The sequence below is a fragment of the Schistocerca gregaria genome, chromosome 1 (assembly GCF_023897955.1).
Source record: "Schistocerca gregaria isolate iqSchGreg1 chromosome 1, iqSchGreg1.2, whole genome shotgun sequence".
Lineage (NCBI taxonomy): Eukaryota > Metazoa > Arthropoda > Insecta > Orthoptera > Acrididae > Schistocerca > Schistocerca gregaria.
Window position 1 is genome coordinate 142,775,952 of NC_064920.1, and position 22,132 is coordinate 142,798,083.

Here is a 22,132-nt window from a genome sequence, read left to right on the forward strand (position 1 = left end):
TAAGAATGAAATGTCATATACACTCCTGGAAATGGAAAAAAGAACACATTGACACCGGTGTGTCAGACCCACCATACTTGCTCCGGACACTGCGAGAGGGCTGTACAAGCAATGATCACATGCACGGCACAGCGGACACACCAGGAACCGCGGTGTTGGCCGTCGAATGGTGCTAGCTGCACAGCATTTGTGCACCGCCGCCGTCAGTGTCAGCCAGTTTGCCGTGGCATACGGAGCTCCATCTCAGTCTTTAACACTGGTAGCATGCCGCGACAGCGTGGACGTGAACCGTATGTGCAGTTGACGGACTTTGAGCGATGGCGTATAGTGGGCATGCGGGAGGCCAGGTGGACATACTGCTGAATTGCTCAACACGTGGGGCTTGAGGTCTCCACAGTACATCGATGTTGTCGCCAGTGGTCGGCGGAAGGTGCACGTGCCCGTCGACCTGGGACCAGACCGCAGCGATGCACGGATGCACGCCAAGACCGTAGGATCCTACGCAGTGCCGTAGGGGACCGCACCGCCACTTCCCAGCAAATTAGAGACACTGTTGCTCCTGGGGTATCGGCGAATACGTTAGTTTATACAGCAGGAATATCAAGCATGCAAGTCAGATAGCTCATATGGTCGTCCTATGAGAGCCTCTGGTCTGTTTTTAGTCCGAATAGTTTGACACTGCGATTCTCTTATTTCTGTACCTTCAGATTTAAAAAATATCCTCAATTTTTGTGTTGTTTATACATAACTGGTCAGCAATACAATACATCCTACACTTTTCAAAAAGTTCATTATTGTTGTTTACCACCTCTTGCATACTCTCACCTGTGGAGATCATGGTCATATCATCAGCATATAAAACTTTTTTGCTGGCTATAGAGTTTGAGAAGTCATTAACATAGATAATAAAGACGAAGGGTCCAAGAACGGACCCCTGTGGAATTCCTCTCTTAATTTTCATTAGTTCTGACCTATCATTGCTGACATACACTAACTGTTGCCTGTTATTTATGTATGACTTAATCAAGTTAAGTGGTTTGTCTTCAATACCATAATATTCTAATTTTTTAACAATTATCTCATGTGATATTGAGTCAAATGCTTTGCTGAAGTTTATGAGTGTTGCACAGTTGGTCAGTTTCCTTTCAAAAGCATTGTGGATTTCAGTTATCAGGCTTTCAATAGCTTTTATGGTTGATTGATTAGTTCTACATCCAAACTGGCTATCATTAAGTAATTTATTGCTCTCAAAATACATGTAAATCTGTGTGTGTGAGCTGCTCTCTATGATTTTGGCCAGTATAAGGGCAATTGATATTGGTCTTAGTTATCTGGCATTTCTTTGTCACCCTTTTTGTATAAGGTGTGTGTATCAATAATTTTAAGGCAATCAGGGAAAATGCCATCATCAAGGATTTTATTTGCAAGATAGAGTAAAGGAGTTCTAATTTCCTTAATTATAGCCTTTATTACAAAGTTACTCATTCCATAGTAGTCTTCTGTTCTACAGTTGTTTACAGAGTTATTTATATCTGTAGCAGTGATTCTACTCCAGTTACATCTTTTATCTGTTTTATTCTGTGATTGCAAAAAAAATCTGCATCAGTTAAATCTTCACTATTTGGTACATGGGCATCTACTGAATTTATGAAGTATTTGTTGAAAGTGTTACAATTTGGGTTACTGACTTCTTCCTTTCCCATGTTTATCTCACTTTTAACTGTGTTCCAGGCAGCTTTACATTTGTTTTTAGGATTTAAAATATACTCCTCATTTGCTTTCATTTTTTGCTGCTTTAATTTCAGATATGTGTATTTTTCTTAAGTTTGTATATCTACTCTTGTTTTCTTCACTGTCTTCAATTTTGTCCTTCACCATGAGTAGAAGGATTCTGATTTTATTGAGGTGTAGGGTGTACCACTTTTTGTATGTTGTGGTTTATGCATATTGCAAGGGTTACATTTCTTAGTAATAAAAAAGCAGTTACTGTCTAATGTATTTTTTACATTGGATATGAATGCAGAAAAGCTTTCACTTATATCTGCGGTATGCGGAGACACTAAAAGCACCATAGTAGAACACAGAAGAAGCTTCTAAGTTGATGTAAGAGCCAGTAAGAAGCAGTACAATTCAAGTTTTAGTTATCAATTATTTACTTTTTACCCTTCTTTGGTGCCTTGGGCATGAGCTAGGACCTTAAGATTTTGCATGAAGGGAGGACTAGCAATCGCGTTGCATGGGAGAATGTCAAAAGTGTTCATATGTAGTAAAAACCTGAAAAATCCGTCCGTTTTCGTCTTTTGTTATCGAATCGACTTAAAGCCAGATCGTCACATTGGCCGCTCTTCTCTCTGAAATGGTTACATTTATCATCTGCAAAGCTATGTCGCGTGCTGCGGTATGGTTAGTATTCTAGCCCATTCTGTTCTACTCAGTTCATTTCTCATTACTTCAATATTCTCTTCCTTGAGAGCTCTATATGTCGTATAGCATCCTGGTATCACCAAGTGTCAAACGGCTCTTAGCATTATGGGACTTAACTTCTGAGGTCATCAGTCTCCCAAAACTTAGAAGTACTTAAACCTAACTAACCTAAGGACATCACACACATTCATGCCCGAGGCAGGATTCGAACCTGTGACCATAGCGGTCGCATGATTCCAGGCTCTAACACCTAGAACCACTTGGCACCAAGTGTCAGATTTCTGATTTTGAACCATAAGCCATCATGGTCAGATAGTTCTAATTTGATGGTATCCCACACTACATCATTCTGACACACATTTCTAATTATATTGTCAAGGCATGCGTCCATTCTGGTTGATTTTTCATTTAAGCAGCAGTAATTAATTGATCTTAAGATATTTAGGACGTATACCACTGTTTTTCTCTTTAGTCTTACATCTATATTAATGTCTCCTGTGACAAATGTTTTATTTTGCTCAAATTTGGCAGTCAGTAAGATTAATTAAGAGAGTTTTTCTGTGAATATCTCCGCATCAGAAGTTAGTGGCCAGTAAACTGTTGCAATAATGAGTTTCTGAGTGTGTATAACCAAGGCAGATGCTTCAAAAAGTCCTTCAACAGACAGACTTGTGAGGTCTATGATTGAATATTTTAGATTCAAGTTTTTGTTGATATAAGTGGACACTCCACTGTGGACGTTGTTTGGTCTACAGTAGCTTGTTACAAATGAGTAGCCAAATGGTACAAATAAGCTTATTTCTGAACTTTTAATCCTATGTTCATTCAAGCAGAGAATTCCAGACTGAAATTCATCCAGCCAGTTCTGTAGTTCCATGACTTTGTTTCTTAGGGACTACATTTATATGTAACAAAAGTACTTCATTTTTTCTGCAAGAGGGTACATTGCTTACATTGGGCTTAGTTTGATTATTTGCTTTAAGTATGGTTTTTGTATTATAATCTCAAGCTCTTTGTTTTGACCAAGTCTGACACATTTCAGGCTTGGTCAGCCTTATATGTTTCCGTGATCTGGTTCTGAGTTTTGAGACATATGTTCCAAATTGCTGATACAAGATAATTTGTTACTTACTATACTAAGTACTTTTGGGCCAGCAGATTGTTTAAGCAAGGTGTAGTTAACCTTCAGTCCTAGGATACTTTCTGTAGAAACATACAAGATCAAAGAATGAGTTCATCTCCTTCTTAAACTTTGGCTTAGGGACTTTTGCAGTGGCTTTGGTATTCTCATTATGAGGCAAAATTCCCTTCTTTGTTATTCTGTGGATAAGGAAGTTAACTTGTTTCACAGTAAATTTCCTTTTTTCAAACATCAGAGTCATACACCCCTTTTTCAATTTTCCCCAATTTCCCTGCAAGTACTCATATGATCTTTCCATATCTAAGTGGATAATGGAATTTCATCTACAAAAATAGTTAATTTGGCTAAAAGTTCCTTCCACAAAACAAAAGAAAACCCCATAATAAGTTTAGCTGCAGAATCATTCAACACAAATGAAACCTCATAGCACCAAAACCACCATTATGTAAAAATGCAGTACATTTTAGAGTCATATTGGATGAAAATCAGAAGTTAAGTCAAGGCTAGTCATGTATTCCACTTTCTCAAATTTATTCAGTAAGTCACCTATGTTTTCTGGATGATTAGTCTCTCTCTCCAAGTACTTGTTCAAATGTCTAGAGCCCAGAACTTGCCTAATCCTACCATCTCATTTAGAAATGACCACCAATGGGTTATTATCTTGGCTATAACTTCATTCCACTACCCTCATCTTTCACATTTTTTGTAACTCCCTTTCAACTGCTTTTCTCTTACAGTTGGGTACATCTTAAGGCTTCATGGAAAATGGATCATAAGGTTTCAGCTTTAGTTTACATTGATAATTCTTCACCTTATCTAGTCTCTCATCAAAAATATCATTAGATCCCTATAAAAAGTTTTCTATTTCCTGTTTATCCTCTGTACTCAAAGCTTCACTTCCCATCTCTATTTGCTACAAGATCACTGTAAGTTTCATTACTTATTTCCCCATCATATAATTCTTCATCTTTCTCATAGCATCCTTTATCATCAAATTCCTCAACTCCCTGATATGATTGCTATTACTGTTACTTATCATTACAAGTTCTCTCTTCTAAGAAATTCCCCTCTTAGGCTCATTAAATGACAATTTTATCTCATTCCAATTAAAACCAACTTTAGCCTTGACCATCCAATTCATTCCCAGCATTAAATTTGCATTCTAATCCTCAATTATTAAACATCCCTGCACAAAAGAAACCTCATTTATCTTGAAAATCAATGGAACACACCTGATAATCACTTTACTACTTAATCCAGTAACATCTTTAAGCTTGACACCAATTATAGGAAATGCACTAAAATTCTCCCCGTCTTTTATTCCATCCTTAAGCTTGTTCAGTATTTCACAGATCATGATGTGCATCTCTATTCTTCACTAAGTCATTAAGACCTACAGTTGTACTGTAATTATCATCTTTCGTCAGCCCTTCCATTACCATGAGCTTCAGCATTCCAAAGGATCATGTTGATGTTATTCTACAAACGTGTACTTAAGCATGTTGCTCTAACACTCAGAGATATATGAATGAGGCTCAGTCCATGTCAGAGAGGTAGGATAGATGGCAAACGATATCAGCCAATTTGATGTAACCACCCCCCACTATGACTATCCTGTTGTGTAACTATCTAGCAAACATGTTTTCAAACAGCTGCAGCATGGGAACAGTATGTTTCTGGGCATGGGTTGCTATTCAAAATATTATGTACTCACTCTCTACAAGTCCTAGCAGTTTGTAATGGGAATTTCCAAATACTCTGTGTAGATTAGTTTAATAGTATGACAGTGCAGAGAATTAATCTGGGGCTTCCCATAAATGTTTATGAAGGAATACGTGGAGGACTATATCACACAATTCATCTCTAGTACCAGGTATTGCTAAGAGTGTATCAGTAGGACTTCTCATGATACCATGCAAGCTCTGAAAACAAGTAAAAAATAATATTTTGGTGTAGGTAAGATTATTCCCACCCTCTCTAAATAATTCTTACAAATAAAGTCCAAAACCTAGAGAGAGCAATGATTACAAAATACGTTTTGATAAAAGCGTAGAAGACCCTCTTTGCAAAATAATTTCAGTCACACCACATACCTTCACAAATTAAATATTTTCTATAAAGGCAGTGTTTGTCTTCTGTGTCGTGGAGTCATGACAGAGTACTGGTACTGTAAATGGGGAAAAAAAGAACTTTGTAAATCTTAATTTTGTGAAAGTAGTATTTTAGGTGGAATATGTCACAATTCTGTCTAGTTAATCCAGTGAGCATCATTTTTATTTGTTGTTTCCAACGCACAAGGAAACTAAGGGATTTTGGGCTTATGGTCCTCATTTCTGTGTGTGCTCTTTCTGATGGCTGTGTTGTTCATACCAAAACATCTCAGTGTAAATATGTATGTGTAAATTGTATGTGTGTGTTTATCTGGAATATATTTCTTAACAGTGAGATCTGTGTGTTATTATTCAGTGACCTATCCTCAACTACATCTCAATATGTACTATACACTTTAAAATTGCAACAGTTTATGGGCTCAGCGTATGAGTGTGGTGTGCATGTGAGTTCAATGAGAGAAGAAATGCTAAGTGCAAGAACTGATATAGACAATGTATCTGATATTGGCTCAGAAACAGGCAGTTTGGGAAATAAGTGGGATAAGTTCACAAATCTCTTGTTGACCCCTGTTCCTTAATGTCATTTCTAGTTAACAATGTTGGTTTATTCTCAAGAATATGAAGCTTCCACTTGGTTAATACTTGGCAGAAATCAAACCTGCATTTTGATTGGACTTCCTTAACTCTTGTACACAAAAGTGTGCAGTATACTGCTGCAGCCATTTTCAATAAGCTACCACTAGAATTCAAAAATCTTAGCAGTAATCCATGCACTTTCAAATAAAAATGGAAGAGTTTTCTCATGGGTCACTCCTTCTATTCTGTCAAGGAGTTCCTTGAAAAATTAAGCTGATTCTTGTTATATTGTTGATTGTGTTTACTTAGACTTATGGCTTGACTTTTTTCAGGTTCATAAACATTTTATTTTATCTGTTATTACTTTTATGCTGTAATTTCATGTACTGACATGTTCCATGACCTTGGAGACTTGCTCCTCAATTTGGTCCTACAGAACTTGATATGTAAATAAATAAGTAAATACAATATCAGACAACGAGGAAAACAATTCAGAAAGACAGAACCATCTCCAAAGATGAATGGTCGACACAGAAATAAGTATTTTGCTTGCTTGATCAGTGTTCATTCAGTGATACAGCACTGTGAGACATTGGATGCCCTAGAACCCAGCTCTGGAACACATTATGACCAATTGCATGCAGGCACAAAGAAGGAAAGAGAGAGGGCCTTGTGTAACTTTCTAACTCTTGTCAAAACTACTAACTAGAAATGACTGGTGCTCTTAAGCTGGCAAAGGAGGCATGGTGGAAGCTTGATTAAATATACTCAAAGTGACCTATTTAATACATATCCAAGATGAAAAACTTTGTAAATATCAAGAAAGAAGATGATATGACTATGGAGACCATGGCTGCCAATAGATTAGTGAAACAAGGGGGATTCACCTTTGATGACAAAACAATTGCACATTTCATGCTTCTTCGGATGCCTATGGAAAAATATGAAAGTCTTATTAGAAATTTAGAAGGAGATTATTACAGATTGAACACATACATTGCCAGCAACAAATAAGAATCAAGAGAGTAGTGACTGGAACCAGATTCCAAACCCACCAAGAGCCAAAAGAAGCCAAAGCATATGCAGCACAAGGTGGAGATCAGAAACAAAACAGGTTTGTCTGGAACCACCACAGATGTCACAAATGACACCCAGAAAGTGGAAATAACACATACAGCAGAAAGAGACCCTGTTTCTTCTGCAGTGAATCAGCCCACATCAACAGGGAGTGCCCACATTTCCATGAAAAAGAAGCAGGAGCTCTACTGAGAAGGCAGAATATTCCCAAGAAAGCAGCATGTAGGGAAAGAAGGTATAAGCTCAACACTGTTACAAATGATGCGAACAGCAAAGACTCATATAGTGCAAGTGCAAAGTAAGATGATGAAATAGTGGTTATGACAGTTACCAAAGATGAAGAGATGCTGATAGAAAGATGTGAGTTTTTGATCCAGGAGCATCACATCATGTAGCAAATTGGCATTTGTGATTTAGTAACTGTAGCAGATTTTCTAACTAATGTATTGAGTTACATTTAGTTTTCCTTTAAAAAGGAGTAGCCCTATATCTTATCTACATTTTCATAAATTAACTCTGTTTTTGAGTTTGCTAATAACTGCAATTAACCCTAAAACATTTTAGGAAACTAGTAGTTTTTACCATAGGTTTTTGTGTTGTGTTAATAGAAATCTTATTTTGTGTATTTGTTTCAATAATTGTAGGCAACTAGCAAAATTTTAGCTCAACAGATTAAAAGATAATCTGCTGGCTTAATTTAAAGTTATTTGTTAACTACCTTATAATGCATGGCACCAGCCAAAATGTAGCCCCACTGTGAATGCTGCTCTCAAACACTAGATGAGTTGGTTGATGTTCATAAGTAGCTGGAAATGACTGGCAGCTGCTGCAAGTTGGTGTGCTGGAAGAGCTCCCGTGAGTCATGTACATGTGATGCTTGTACCAGAGGTACCTCAAGTACTATCTTCTCTCATGGATCCTGGCTCCTCTGCAGAGAGAACAAAATCTGTCATTACTCATCCACTGGATTGCGAGGGGTGTGTCAATGGCAGATGTAGGCATACTGCACAGGGCCAATGAGGAGCAGGGAGGACTCAGGGTGTTGTACCAATCCCCATAATCAATAAGTTTGAGGTGCTGCCTTTCACTGAAACTGAAACTGAGTCAGTAGGACTCACTTCACCTGTTTGAGGGGAGACCTATTTTGTCTGGTGTCAGAAGGAGGCAAACACAAATGTGTAGGGGTCTATTAATTGTTGGTAGTTCAAACATATGGCAAATGATGGTAGTCCTTGGCAATGGCTGCAAGGGACAGAAAAGGATCAGGTGCACTCAGTGTGTAGGCCTTTGGGCCTCATTCAACATGTTGAAGAGGCTATTCCAGCAGCCACTGATTGGACAGGATACAACCAACTGCAGACTCTGAAGCACATTGGAACATATGTTGCCTGAAACTTCCTGGCAGAATAAAACTGTGTGCTGTGCTGAGACTCAAACTCAGGACCTTTGTCTTTTGCAGGCAAGTGCTTTAGAGTAGTAGAGCACTTGCCTGCAAAAGGCAAAGGTCCCGAGTTTGAGTCTCAGTCCGGCACACAGTTTTAATCTCCCAGGAGGTATCATATCAGCGCACACTCCACTGCAGAGTGAAAATCTCATTCTGGCATATGATGCTTGTCATCTGGGCTGTGAGGTCGCTCTTTGGTCATTCCTGGGACTGCAGAGAAGGTTGAGAAAACCAGCCTTGTGCATGAAGTTTCAATGGAGCTCACAATCTGCAGCATTGTCCCCAGAACTGATTTTGGCACTTTGGTTCTGAGTCAAGCGGAAGGACTGAACCAGAGAATTAGAAGGTTTTTTGACAAACTAGGCTGCAACTTCCTTGACTTACTACACACTGGAAGCTGTTACTTAGGTATCTGTGTGTGTGGTGCACACGAGGTTTTTTTAGCTTAGGCAACCCTATATCCAATCCAGATAATGATAGCTGTAGGAAACCCAGAAGTATCAATGTAATATCAAAAATAAAGCTTCCAACAGGTGAGTGAATTAAAATCCTAATAGTAAACTGCAGAAGCATTTGCAACAAAGTGTCAGAATTTGAAGCACTCATGGAAAGCAGCAAATCTCATATAATATTAAATACTAAAAGCTAGTTGAAACCTGAAATTGATAGTAATGAGAATTTTGGGGAAAATTTAGCGTATATTGAAAGGATAGGCAAATGGAAATTGGAGGTGTGTATTTGTTGCAGTACACAAGAAACTCAAATCCACCAAGGTAGAAATTGGAGCAGCATATGAGAATGTTTGGGCAAGACTCAGTATCAGAGATGGGCATAAAATGATAATTGGATTCTTATATCACCCACCAGACTCATCTGCTGATGTGAAAAAAAACTTTAGAGAAAACCACAGTTCAGTTGTACATAAGCTCCCCAATAAAACTGCAATCTTTGGTGCAGACTTTAACCATTCAACAATTAATTTGAAAATTACAATTTTGTTAGTCATGTGAGTGACAAAACATCCTGTGGAACTTTACTAAATGTCTTGTCTGAAAACTACCTAGAACAGACAGTTAGGACCCCATTCATGATGAAAAATATTGGATGTAATGGCAACAAAAAGACCTAACCTCTTTGAGGCTGTCCACATTGAAACTGGTATCAGTGACCATGATGCAGTTGTGACAACAATGATTACCAGAGTACAAAGGACAACTAAAATAAGCAGGAAGTTATATAGGTTCAGTAAACTAGGTAAAAATATCAGTGGAGTCATATCGACTTGAAATTTCAGCACAGGGCAGGAACTCTGGCTCAATTTTAAAAGAGTAGTCAACAATACAATGTATAGAAATGTACCCAGCAGAAGAGTTCATATAATGTGAGGAAACATCCATTGTATACTATTGCTGTAAAGAAATCTCTAAAGAAAGAGAAATTACTGCAGAATAGAAGTAAAACAAAGCTTAGGACTATACATAGAGAGAGGCTGAATCAAACTTGTTTGGCTGTCAAGAGAACAATGCATGATGCCTTCAATGACTCCCACAGCAGAATATTGTCAAGCGATCATTCACAGAACCCAAAGAAATTCTGTTCATATGTGAAGTTAGTGTCCAGTCCCTAGCAAATAAGACAGAAACTGAAGTTTATGGTAACAAAGCAAAAGCTGAATTGCTTAACTCCCTTTTCAAATGTTTCTTTACAAAGTAAAACCCAGGAGAATTGCCGCAGTTTAATCTTTGTACAACTGAAAAGCTGAATGAAATAAGTCTTAGCGCCAGTGGTGTTGAGAAACAGTTGAAATGTCTAAAATTGTAAAAGCCCCAGGTCCCAATGGAATCCCTGTGAGATTCTATTCTCAATTTGCAGCTGTGTTAGCCCCTCTTCTAACTATAATCTATTGCAGATCCCTTGAACAAAGTGATCCATAAAACTATTGTCCAATATCTTTAACAGTGAGTTGTTGTAAAATCTTAGAACATGTTCTGAGCTCATATGTAATGAAGTATCTTGAACAGAATGAGCTCCTCAGTGCCAACCTGCATCAATTTTGAGAACATCGATCATGTGAAACCCAACTTGCACTTTTCTCACATGACTTACTGAAAACTTTGGATCGAGACAGTTGGGTAGATGCTGTATTTCTTGATTTCCAAAAGCATTTGACTCAGTACCACACCTACCCTTACGGCAGAAAGCATGATCATATGGGGTACCAAGTGAAATTTGTGACTGGATTGATGACTTTTTGATAGAGAGGTCAACATGTTATCTTGGATGGAGAGTAATTGTCAGATATAGAAGTAACTTTGAGTGTGCACCTGGGAAATGTGTTGGGACCCTTGCTGTTCATGTTGCATGTTAATGACCTTGCAGACAATTTTAATAGTAAAATTACACTTTCTGCAGATGATGCAGTTATCTATAATGTGGTACTATCTTAAAGAAGAATATTCAGTCACATCTTGATAAGATTTGAAAGTGGTGCAGGGATTGAAAACTTGCTTCAAATGTTCATAAATGTTAAATTTTGCACTTCAGAAAATGAAAAAAAATTAAAAAATACTATCTTATGACTATAATATCAACGAGTCACTGCTGGAATTGGCCAACTCATACAAATACCTGGGTGTAACACTTTGTAGGGATATGAAATTGAATGATCACATAGTTTCAGTCATGGGTAAAGCAGGAGGTGACTTCAATTTATTGGTAGAACACTGGAGAAATGCAATCATTCTACAAAGGAGATTGCTTGCAAATCACTCATGTGACCAGTTCTAGAATATTGTTGAAGTGTGTGGGGCCCATACTAGATAGGACTAACAGAGGATATTAAACATATACAGAAAAGGACAGCATGAATGAACACAGATTTGTTTACTCTGTAGGAGAGTGTTACAGAGATAATGAAGGAACTCAACTGGAAGTCTCTTGAAGATAGACATGAACTATCCCGAGGAAGTCTATTAACAATGTTTCAAGAACTGACTTTAAATTATTACTCTAGGAATATACTACAACACCCTATGTATCACTCGCATAGGGATCGTGAAAATAAGATTAGAACAATTACTGCATCCACAGAGGCATTGAAACAATCATTCTCAGTATGCTCAATACATGGATAGAACAGGAAGAACCCAAATAACTGGTACAATGGGAATACCATCTGCCATGCACCTTATGGTGGTTCACAGAGTATAGATGTAGATGTAGATATAGATCATATTCACTAACAGATACTACAAGATTTAGAGATAGGTAACTCTGAAGAAGTTGGATGATTAGAATGTTACTAAAGTGACTGGTAAGTGTTCTCAAGAAAGCAATATAATCATGTGGTGGTAAGTCATTCCAACTTACAGAAGTGCTTCTCATGAAAGAACTGGATGGTAACTTATTGTTTCTAAACAAATGGACAAAAAAAGAAAGAGCATTAGATTAAAAATAGTGATGTTAGCATGTGTGTTGGTGCAAATGAAATGTTGAGAGGAAGATCATTAAGGAGTGATGTCTGTTTAGTGTGCTATGAATATTACAAAGTGAATAACAGTACAGTGATGCCCCAAGTGACAAAACACATCAACAAGTAGAGACTAAAGCGACATCTGAGCAAATAGGAGTTTTTCTTGCATCAAAGACATGGACACACAGAAATTTTACCAAAATTATGTGCAGCTACTAAGTACGATGAAAAACGTGAATTATGTGTGAAGGAAAAATGAAAGACAGTCTTTCAAACCAAGCCAAACTGTGACTGGAAACGTCCTAGAACTGGTACATAGTGATGTAGTGTATGTTAGACAGACCTCCTTGGGTGGAGTGCATTACTATGCTACTTACCTGGATTATCACTCACGGTATTCAGTAGTCAAAGTGCTTAAGGTAGAAAGTGGTGTGTCTGAGTCTTTTGAGGAGTTTAAGGGGTATGTAGAGTGTGAGATATTGAGTAAACCACAAAGTTTTGAATTGGACAATGGGGCCATGTACATCAAAGGCCAATTTTAAGAGCTGTTCAAGGAAGAGTGCATACCACATCAGAAAAGTACAGTTTACTCTCCTCCATCCAACAGAAAAGCTGAGTGCCTGAATCAAACAATTATATTCATCATGAGGTGTCTGCTATTCCAAAGTTGTTTGCCCTTTAGCATTTGGTTGAAACTTTGATGTTAGCCTGGTACATCTGAAATAGATAACCAACAAGATTCCTTAGTGGAAAAATCCCATATGAAGTCTGGAAGCAGAAATAAATTGTTAAAGGAGATTTGAAAATGCTCAGTGTTTGGCTGCAGAACCTGGCAAACACATCGACATGTGACAGACTTGGGGAATGAGCAGAAGATTGTATTTATCTTGGAGAGGAAGCAATATCAAAAGGATGTTGTCTATGGATCTGTGGACAATGAAATATCCTTTCGAAAGGGGATGTCATCTTTGATGAGAGAATATTTCCTCTGAGGGCAACAGTTAACAAGTAACTGTGTCTTCCAGGGGAAGTAAACATGAAGCAGACAACCATAGCTAATCCACACAGTAATACGGTGACAGCAGATAATGCCAATACAATGCATTTGAGCTTCCCAGATCTATCAACAGATTGTGACAACACACCATCTAGGTATGTCAAACCAATAACAGACAATGCAGTGGAGTCAACAGCTGTTCAAGGAGATGGGGGCCAATATGGAATCAGAGAAGAAATAGCTAAGATACAGAAGACAGTGCAGTTACTGCCTGTGAAGATAGTAATGTGTGTGAGGAGTGTGATACAGTGCTGGAAAGTTGAATTCCTGGAGAAAATAGTGAAGTGGGATTACAGTGGTCTTCACATCTGGCAAAACTGTGAAAGTGTGGTTCATGTTCCTTTGTATGGTTTTTAATTACCACGTGTCAAGTGAATCTATTCCATTCCAGCATCAGTAGAAAGATAGTAATGTGTGTGAGGAGTGTGATACAGTGCTGGAAAGTTGAATTCCTGGAGAAAATAGTGAAGTGGGATTACAGTGGTCTTCACATCTGGCAAAACTGTGAAAGTGTGGTTCATGTTCCTTTGTATGGTTTTTAATTACCACGTGTCAAGTGAATCTATTCCATTCCAGCATCAGTAGAAGAGGCTTTAGCATCAGTTCACATGGACATATGGCATACAGCCATGGAGTCACAGGTGAGTAGTCTAAAATGCTATAGCATATGGCAACTTGTCAGTAGATCAAAAGCTGATCATGCTATAGCAAGTAAGTGCATATTTACAACAAAGCAAAACAGAGAAGGTGATACCATTAAACTTAAAGCAAGGTTAGTAGCTCTGGATTATAGCTAGGTATTTGCAGTGGATTATTGGGAAAGGTAAGATCCAGTGATAAGATGAAGTTGCTTGAGGATTCTGATAGGAGTTACAGTACTACGGGAATGAAAACTCAAACAAATTGATATAGAAACTGCTAATCTGAAACTGAAAGAACATATCTAGCAGAAACATACTCTGTTTCTCCTGCAGTGGAAAGGACCACATTGGCAGGAAGTGACCACATTTCCATGAAAGACAAGCATAGGCAGTACCAAGCATGCAGAGTATTCCCAATAAATCTGTGTGTAGGGCTTCATGGAGAAACCAAAATTGTTTAGTATTTATTGAATCAGAGCTTGTATGGGCTTCACCAGGCACATAAGAATTGAAATGCTTTTAACAGCTCTGTGATGATAAAGTTAGGTTTGGAATAATGTGAACAGGATCATTGTGCATTCTTCTCTACTGATCTCTGGGATTCATATGATGCTGTTGCAACAGGAGATGGAGAGAGGCTTGTAACATTCAAGAGTGTGTGCAAGGGCATAGATACACTATGTAATGACAACTGTTATGATGAAGATGAGAAACACAAGCCACTTGACCAAACATTGCACCAAAAGGTGGTGGTTGTTTGGCATGTATTTCGATTTGTACTCAGCCTGATATTGTCTTTATTGTGGGAAGGTTGGGTCAGTTCATTTCAAAACCACGTGATCCTCACTGTGCCAAAAATGGGATATTCCACTACCTGTGGCAAACTAAAGATTTGGGTTTATGTTTCAGAGCCAATTGTTCTTATATTAGTGCATTCAGTGGTACTGACTGGGCAGATGACCCAGCTGATAGTTTGTAATATGGTACAGTCTGTAATATGGTACATGATTTTGTTAGCTGGTGTAGCAATCAGCTGGAAAAGTAAAAAGCAGTCCATTGTAGTGACTTCCACTGTAGAAGCTAAACACATTGCCATATTTGATACATATAAGGAGGTGGAATTGTTTGTAGATTTTAAAGACAAGATGAATTTTCTCAGTTTGTTAGACTGCCCCTGCAGGTCAATGCTGACAACAGAAGACCATTTAGAATACCAACAAAAAGAGTGTATTGGAAAGGACCAATGCAGTGACTATCATTTGAATTCAGCACCTTTTGTAGTGCACTTAGAAACCAAGGGATTTCTAGATTATATTTCTCTTGCCTGTGAGTGCTCTTTGGGGCAAATGTGTAGTCTGCACCAAAAAAATTCAGTGTAAATGTGGTAATGTAATGTTAATGCCATTTTATACATTGTATGTGCATTTCTGTCTGGAATACATTTATTAACAGTAATGATGGGTGTCTTATAATGTTATGATCTATCCTCATCCACAGCTCAGTATGCATCATGCACTTTGAAATTACAACAGAAGACCTCATTCATTCAGCACAAGATGTACCTCTAGCCAAAGGAGAATGTTGCTATACTATTCTGTAGTCATACTTCACCTTCTGTACAAAGTCATCCTACTTCTTTCATGAGAGCAAAATAATGTCACTGATCAATAGAAGCAAGATTATTTCACTGATACTAGGGAGATGGAGCTTTAAAAATAAAGCATATAATATTAATGGTTAATAATTTACAAGAGATGACTTTTTAAAGTTACCTGTTATATTCTTATTTTCCTTTTGTGAATGTTTGTTTGTTGTTATTGTTTGCCAAATATTTTTCATGATTATAAAATGCATCTAATTCATAAAACAACATATAAAATATTGACACTTTTCGTATTTTAATCGTTTTTTCAATCAGATGAAGCCCCTGGCAACAAATTCTCTGGATAAAAATTACACAAATGACACAGTAAATGAACCTATATCTCAACAATAACTAAGTAAATTCTACTGAAGTGAAACTAATAATAACAAAATAATAACCTCTTGATTCCTTCTGCTGATGGTGGAAGTGTGTATAACATTGCTGGTGCTGTCTTATGTTTACTTCTCTATTCCACTACTTTATCTTTGATTTCTCTATGATCATTACGCCAGTTCTTTTAGCACAACTTTAAAAAAAGGAGACTAAATCATATATTTCCATTATTGTTTGTCATTCTTGTGTCTTGCTTTTCTGTTTGCTTTATAAATAGGTCTTAACATAGTTATATTCATATGCCACCTGAAGAAATTTGAGAAAATATTGACAATTTTATAATGGGTGTGTTAGGATTTTGGCCTGCTAGCCATGGATGCGTGACATGGATCCCTGTCTACTTGCTTCCTACTGTTTGTTGAACAGCTCCCAGAAAGGCCATACATAGTATTGTCATACGGGATACACCTGGAAGAAGTACGCTACTAATGTCATTACAAATACACTTAACAAAAGCAATCAAATTGCAGAAAGATCTTCGGAGGAAACAGGCATACAAAAACAAAGATTAAAACTGTGCCTAAATGGTTCTATGCTCACTAAATAGCGTAATGCATTGTATAGAATGTCTGGAAGTACACTTTATCAAGACCCTCACATCCTACACCAGAATAAACATGTTTTTACATATTATGGATCACTTCTCTTAGTGTATCACTTCCCGAGCACAGTGTCCTGGGTTTGATTCCTGGCAGGGTCAGGGATTTTTCACCTGCCTCGAGATGACTGGGTGTTTGCGTTGTCCTCATCATTTCATCATCATTCATAATTCCAAGATTGGACTGAACTAATGTTGGGAATTTGTACAGGTGCCGATAACCGAACAGTTGAGCACCCCACAAACCAAACATCATCATCATCATCTTAGTGTATGACCAAGTTCAGTGATGGTCCATTGTTTTTAATAAATGTCAAATAGTTCATTCATTCATGTCATAGATAGTTTGACATCACAGTTCCACAAGCTGTAACAGTGGCACTGCCAACATTGTTGATGAAGCAAGCAACTATTACATCACATCTCATGTGCCATGCTTTCTTCTGTGCTTTGTTATGCCTTTAATATTTGATTTCATTATCACAGGCCAGTATTTACAGTCCTTGTGAGTACACAGTATAAAGATTCATGTATTTATATCTAAAGTATTCCATGCTTCATTACTGTATGGTGTCCACAGTACATGCACTGTTCATCTCACTTTCATATGTTTCCATGAGGAATAATTGCATTTTACTTCATCTAACACTATAGCGTTCTATGCTTGATCAGTTGATTATCTGCAGCGAATGCTCTGTTTCATATTCACACATCCTCACAGCTTGTTGATACTGCGATCATCTGTGTTTTGGTAAGTACAGTTTCACTTATTATACAGTACTGTTCTAGTCACTTTGCTCTGCACTACTCCATGTTGTAGGCATTATGGAAGACTGACACTCACAGGCTAATGATGAGCCTGTGATGTTCACATAATGTCTTGCCTGCTCTGACTGATGAATTACACCTTGAAGATATCTCTAGCAGATATTTGGTTTACTCTTGTTTAAGAGCTCAAACGTTGTACTCAAATTTGACTTGAACACACATAATTTTTATTACTTTGATACCATATTTTTTAAATTCTGAATCACACTTTTTGTTTATAAATACCTTTGTAGTATAAGGTGAATGGTGTACATTTTTCAGTTTTTATCAATTAGAGCTATTTATGAGACTAATTTAAAGTTCATCGAAATCATGTCAGTACACTTACACAAAGAATGCACAAAGTGAAACTCTTTAATTACTTATTTTTGTTTTTGAGTTTCCAAGATAATGATATGAAAAACATACTTCTCACTAATAAATATTCATGCTGTTTCATCTTTGTGCCAAAAAATGCAGGTATGCAGCATAAGGTGGGCCTGTATGGATAACATGCTGGTCTCCTGCAGTCCAGACGGCACAATTGTTATTTGGGACATTCCTCGTGGGGAAATTACTGGCCAAATAGCATTGGGGCCTGGCCTCTCTCAGATCGCAGTAACATCAGATGGAAAAACAATAATTACTGTCAGCAAAGATGGCTTATTGAGAGAAATAACTAACAATTCAGTAAGTCAATAAAATATAAATTTTCATTAATTGATTCAACTACAGTATTTATTTCATTCATTCGCAAAAAATAAATATAATTATATACAAAAAGTACCAGTTTATTACAATTTTTACATGTTATATGTCTATGACTCCCTATGTTACTATACCTCTTATAAATCTTAAACTATAAATATGTTGCCCAAATCAGTACATTACCAGTTCAGTCTGATGAATTGTGTAAGATACTAAGACCAAACAATAAAATTCTCCTATTACTTAAATGTTCTTACTGACTGTTTGCATTCAGCCACCTGTTGCATGTTTGGAAGTCATTTAGACAGTTCACGTTCTAAAACTACAGACTTATCAGTCAACATTTCAATGCTGAGTTAACTAAAGTGGAAATTTTTGCTATGATTATCCTACAACATGAAGAAATGTAGACATTAGTTAAAAAACACTCAAAATACATACTGAGAAACATTGAAACTGTTTTAGAATGGCATTGCATTGTGCTGGCTGCTTTTAATATATCTAAATAAGCTGTGCAATATCAAGCAATGGAAAATCCAGTGTGGAATAATGGCCATATTATGAAAAGGATAGATTGTTTTGTTGTTGTGGTCTTCAGTCCTGAGACTGGTTTGATGCAGCTCTCCATGCTACCATATCCTGTGCAAGCTTCTTCATCTCCCAGTACTTACTGAAACCTACATCTTTCTGAATTTACTTTAGATTACTACCCACCATATAGATGAGATGTTTAGCCACAGACAGGCACACCAAAAAGACTACTAAACATATGAGCTTTCAGCCATAAGGCCTTCTTCTCAATTAGACAACACACACACAATCACACTAACACAACTCACATGCACATGACTACTGTCTCTGGAAACTAAGGCCTTTTGGCAAAAAGCTCATATGTTTAGAAGTCTTTTTGGTGTGCCTGACTACTACTCAACATCCCCTTTACATAAGCTGTGATTGAGACTCAACCACTATATCAAACATTCAATAAGTACTGAATAAAATTATTAAAATAACAGCAGTTTTTTTTCTAAACAAAGGTATCATGAACTTCAATAAACCAGAAATTTGTGCCACAATTGAAAATTTAACCACTTAAAATATTTCTCATAGTGGGTGTAGTGGGCAGAAATGTAACACAGTATACATTTATTGACAGGAACACAATTATTTTTACCTGTTGAGCCCAACTGATGAGTGATATGGACTAGAAACAAAAATCAGAATGATGCTCATCTTATCAATAAAATTGTATTGACCGCATCCACAACAAAACTAAAAAAAAAAAAGAAATGTTTGCATTAAAGTGGGTCTAGAACTACATTTACACATATACTCCATTAATTTTATTAATTATATGAAAGAGTTTTGTGCCATTTCATTCATATATGGAATGTAGCAGGGACAAGCAAGTCTGTGAACTTTTATTATTAATCTGATTCAGAGGTCATGAGGTAACAATACATAGATAGATAAGAATATTGTTAAAAGTCAAAAGTGAATATGGACATTTTCAAGTGATATTAGGAGTGTTCTCTGATTGGTAACTAACAGCTTGGAGAGGGGCAACAGGTGCATGGGATGGGATTGCAGTAGGGAGAGGCAGAGGGGGGTAGGGGGGGGGGGGGGTGAATGATAACAATGATGTGTACACATGGCTTAGGAGGGAGTGAGAGGACAGAGGAAGAGGTGGCTGCAGTGGGCTAGCAAAGGTTGAGGCCAGAAAGAATTACTCCCATCGGCATAGTTTAGAAAAGTAAATGTGGGGAAAGGATCCAGTTGGCAAAGGTTGTAAAGCAGCCAGTGAAATAGAGCATGTTGTTCTCAGCTACATGTTGTTGCCACCAGGTGGTCAACTTTGTTCCGGGCCCCAGTTTGGCAATGGCCATCATGGGCGGCTACTGGGGTAGTGCCGCTGTGCCACAGCACCACTAGTGTAAAAAATAAAGAGAAATCTATGCAAACTGTGCCTAAAACGCTGTTTGAGAGTATGTAGTTTGTGATTTGAAGAGGCACATTTCACCATGCATGCTTCCCCGGTAGTTTTCTGAAGCTTGGATCCAACTGCCCGCATAAGGGCTGTGTGAAAGGCTCAGTCTTTGGTTTCTACATGCTTCTTATAGTGTAGGTAGAGCCACAGCTAGTCTGACTTAAAACTTCATGTTCTTTCCGCCAGAGAGAAGTAAAATGCAGGACCTATAGAAGCACAATCTGCCATCTAGCGATCATGTTAGAATACATCATCGTGCAGATTTCTTGTAATCGAGTTTTTCAGTTTTTCTACAAGTTATGGTAATGCATACTTAAATGCCAATTAATGCTTAATTAAATCAAATACAGAAATAACACACTTAAATATTGTTATAAATAGCTATGTGTAATTTGAATACAATTATGCCCTTAGATTTTGAAACTAAGAGGCATTATTTCAATATTGGTATATTTCACAACAGTAGTGCTATTGCTACAGAACAAAAAAACTGACGTATTCACCACCTGTAGAGCATTTGTTTTTCGAGGTGCGACGTGTAGACAACCTCCAAGATGGTGCCCCCGGGCAACAGACTGTAATAGCAGGTGGCAGAAAGTATACTCAAATGGTGGCTGAATTAGATCATTGATCTCTCACTGCCACACACAGTGACAAAACAAGAAAAAGAAGAATGCTATCATCAAGAAAGGCTCTTCTGAGAGCCAACAGACTAAAAATATTGGACCCATCATCCATGTTCTGCAAATTAATGTAGAAGGCCTGACAAGGGATAAATGTGACTACATAAGCAAGCTGGCTAACCATCATAAAATCGACATCATAGCACTCCAAGAAACTCATCAAGTGCAGGAGTGCATAACAACATGCACCATTCCAGGCTACAGGATGGTCGCAGCACTGCCATTGCACATTCATGGATCCGCTCTGTATCTTGGTAACAACATTGCTGGGTACAAAGAAGTGATATGCCAAGAAATCAATGACATAGAAATAATTGCTATTGAACTTAATGGAATGACCATAGCAGCCATTTATAAGCCCCCACAATGTAAATCACCAACACCAGCTTTAACAGTACTGCCCAACCCCTGCGTGCATGTGGGGGATTTTAGTAGCCGTCACATTCTCTGGGGGTATGGCAACGATGACGAAAATGGAGAAACTCTGTCTGAGTGGATTGAAGCACAAGACATGTACATGATATATGATGCCAAGGACCCTAAGACATTCCAATCAGCCAGATGGCAAACAGATACCAATCCTGATCTCTGCATTGTGTTCACTGATCAGAATAGAGTCCCACTATACCATACAAAAATAGTCCTGAAACACTTTCCAAAGAGCCAACATTGTCCCACCATACTTAACATTGGCCTCCAAATCCCAGTAGTAAAATCTATCAATAAACTGTGATGGAACTTTAAGAAAGCTAATTGGGCAAAATATGCTCAAGAAGTTGATCAAAATTTGTGCTGGATTACCCCAAAGCAAGAAAACTGTAAACGATTCACTGGAGTCATCATTGCTGCAGCCAAAAGGAATATACCACGTGGAGTTAGACAACAGTATATTCCTTGCTGGGACAATAATATTAACAAACTTTATGATAAATACCAAGAAACGGGGACTAAACACACATAGAAAACACAAGTGGCAGGAACTCACATCCCAGATGAATTTTACACATTCCAGCAGAAAAGCCTGGTCATTATTGAGCAAACTTGGTAACTCCTTTTCAGCACACCACCAGGAGCCTAAAATAAAATCGTCGGAGATGGCATTGCACATAAAGGTGCATGCTGAAGAAAACCCCTCTTGATCCAACAACTGAAGCAGAAACTAAAGAAGAACTACAAGAAATTGATAAAACTCTAAATGATGATACATCGCTTTCATCACCATTTAGTAAAGAGGAAATCAAGGGTGCGATAAAGACCTTAAAAATATGCAAAGCGGCGGGATTGGATGGTATATTCCCATAATTTATAAAACACCTCGGACCTAATGGAAAAGTGTGGCTAAGAAACTTTTACGCCAACATTTTAAAC

At 37.7% G+C, this 22,132-nt stretch overlaps 1 protein-coding gene across 1 annotated transcript in view; it reads left to right on the top strand.

Moving 5' to 3' along the window:
• Window positions 1-22,132, top strand: part of LOC126334979 (cilia- and flagella-associated protein 57-like) — a 100,834-nt gene that overhangs the window by 75,870 nt on the left and 2,832 nt on the right. Inside the window, exon 6 of the mRNA XM_049997821.1 lies at window positions 17,867-18,076. Coding sequence (XP_049853778.1) covers window positions 17,867-18,076 — 210 coding nt within the window. The remainder of the gene's footprint in view (window positions 1-17,866; window positions 18,077-22,132) is intronic.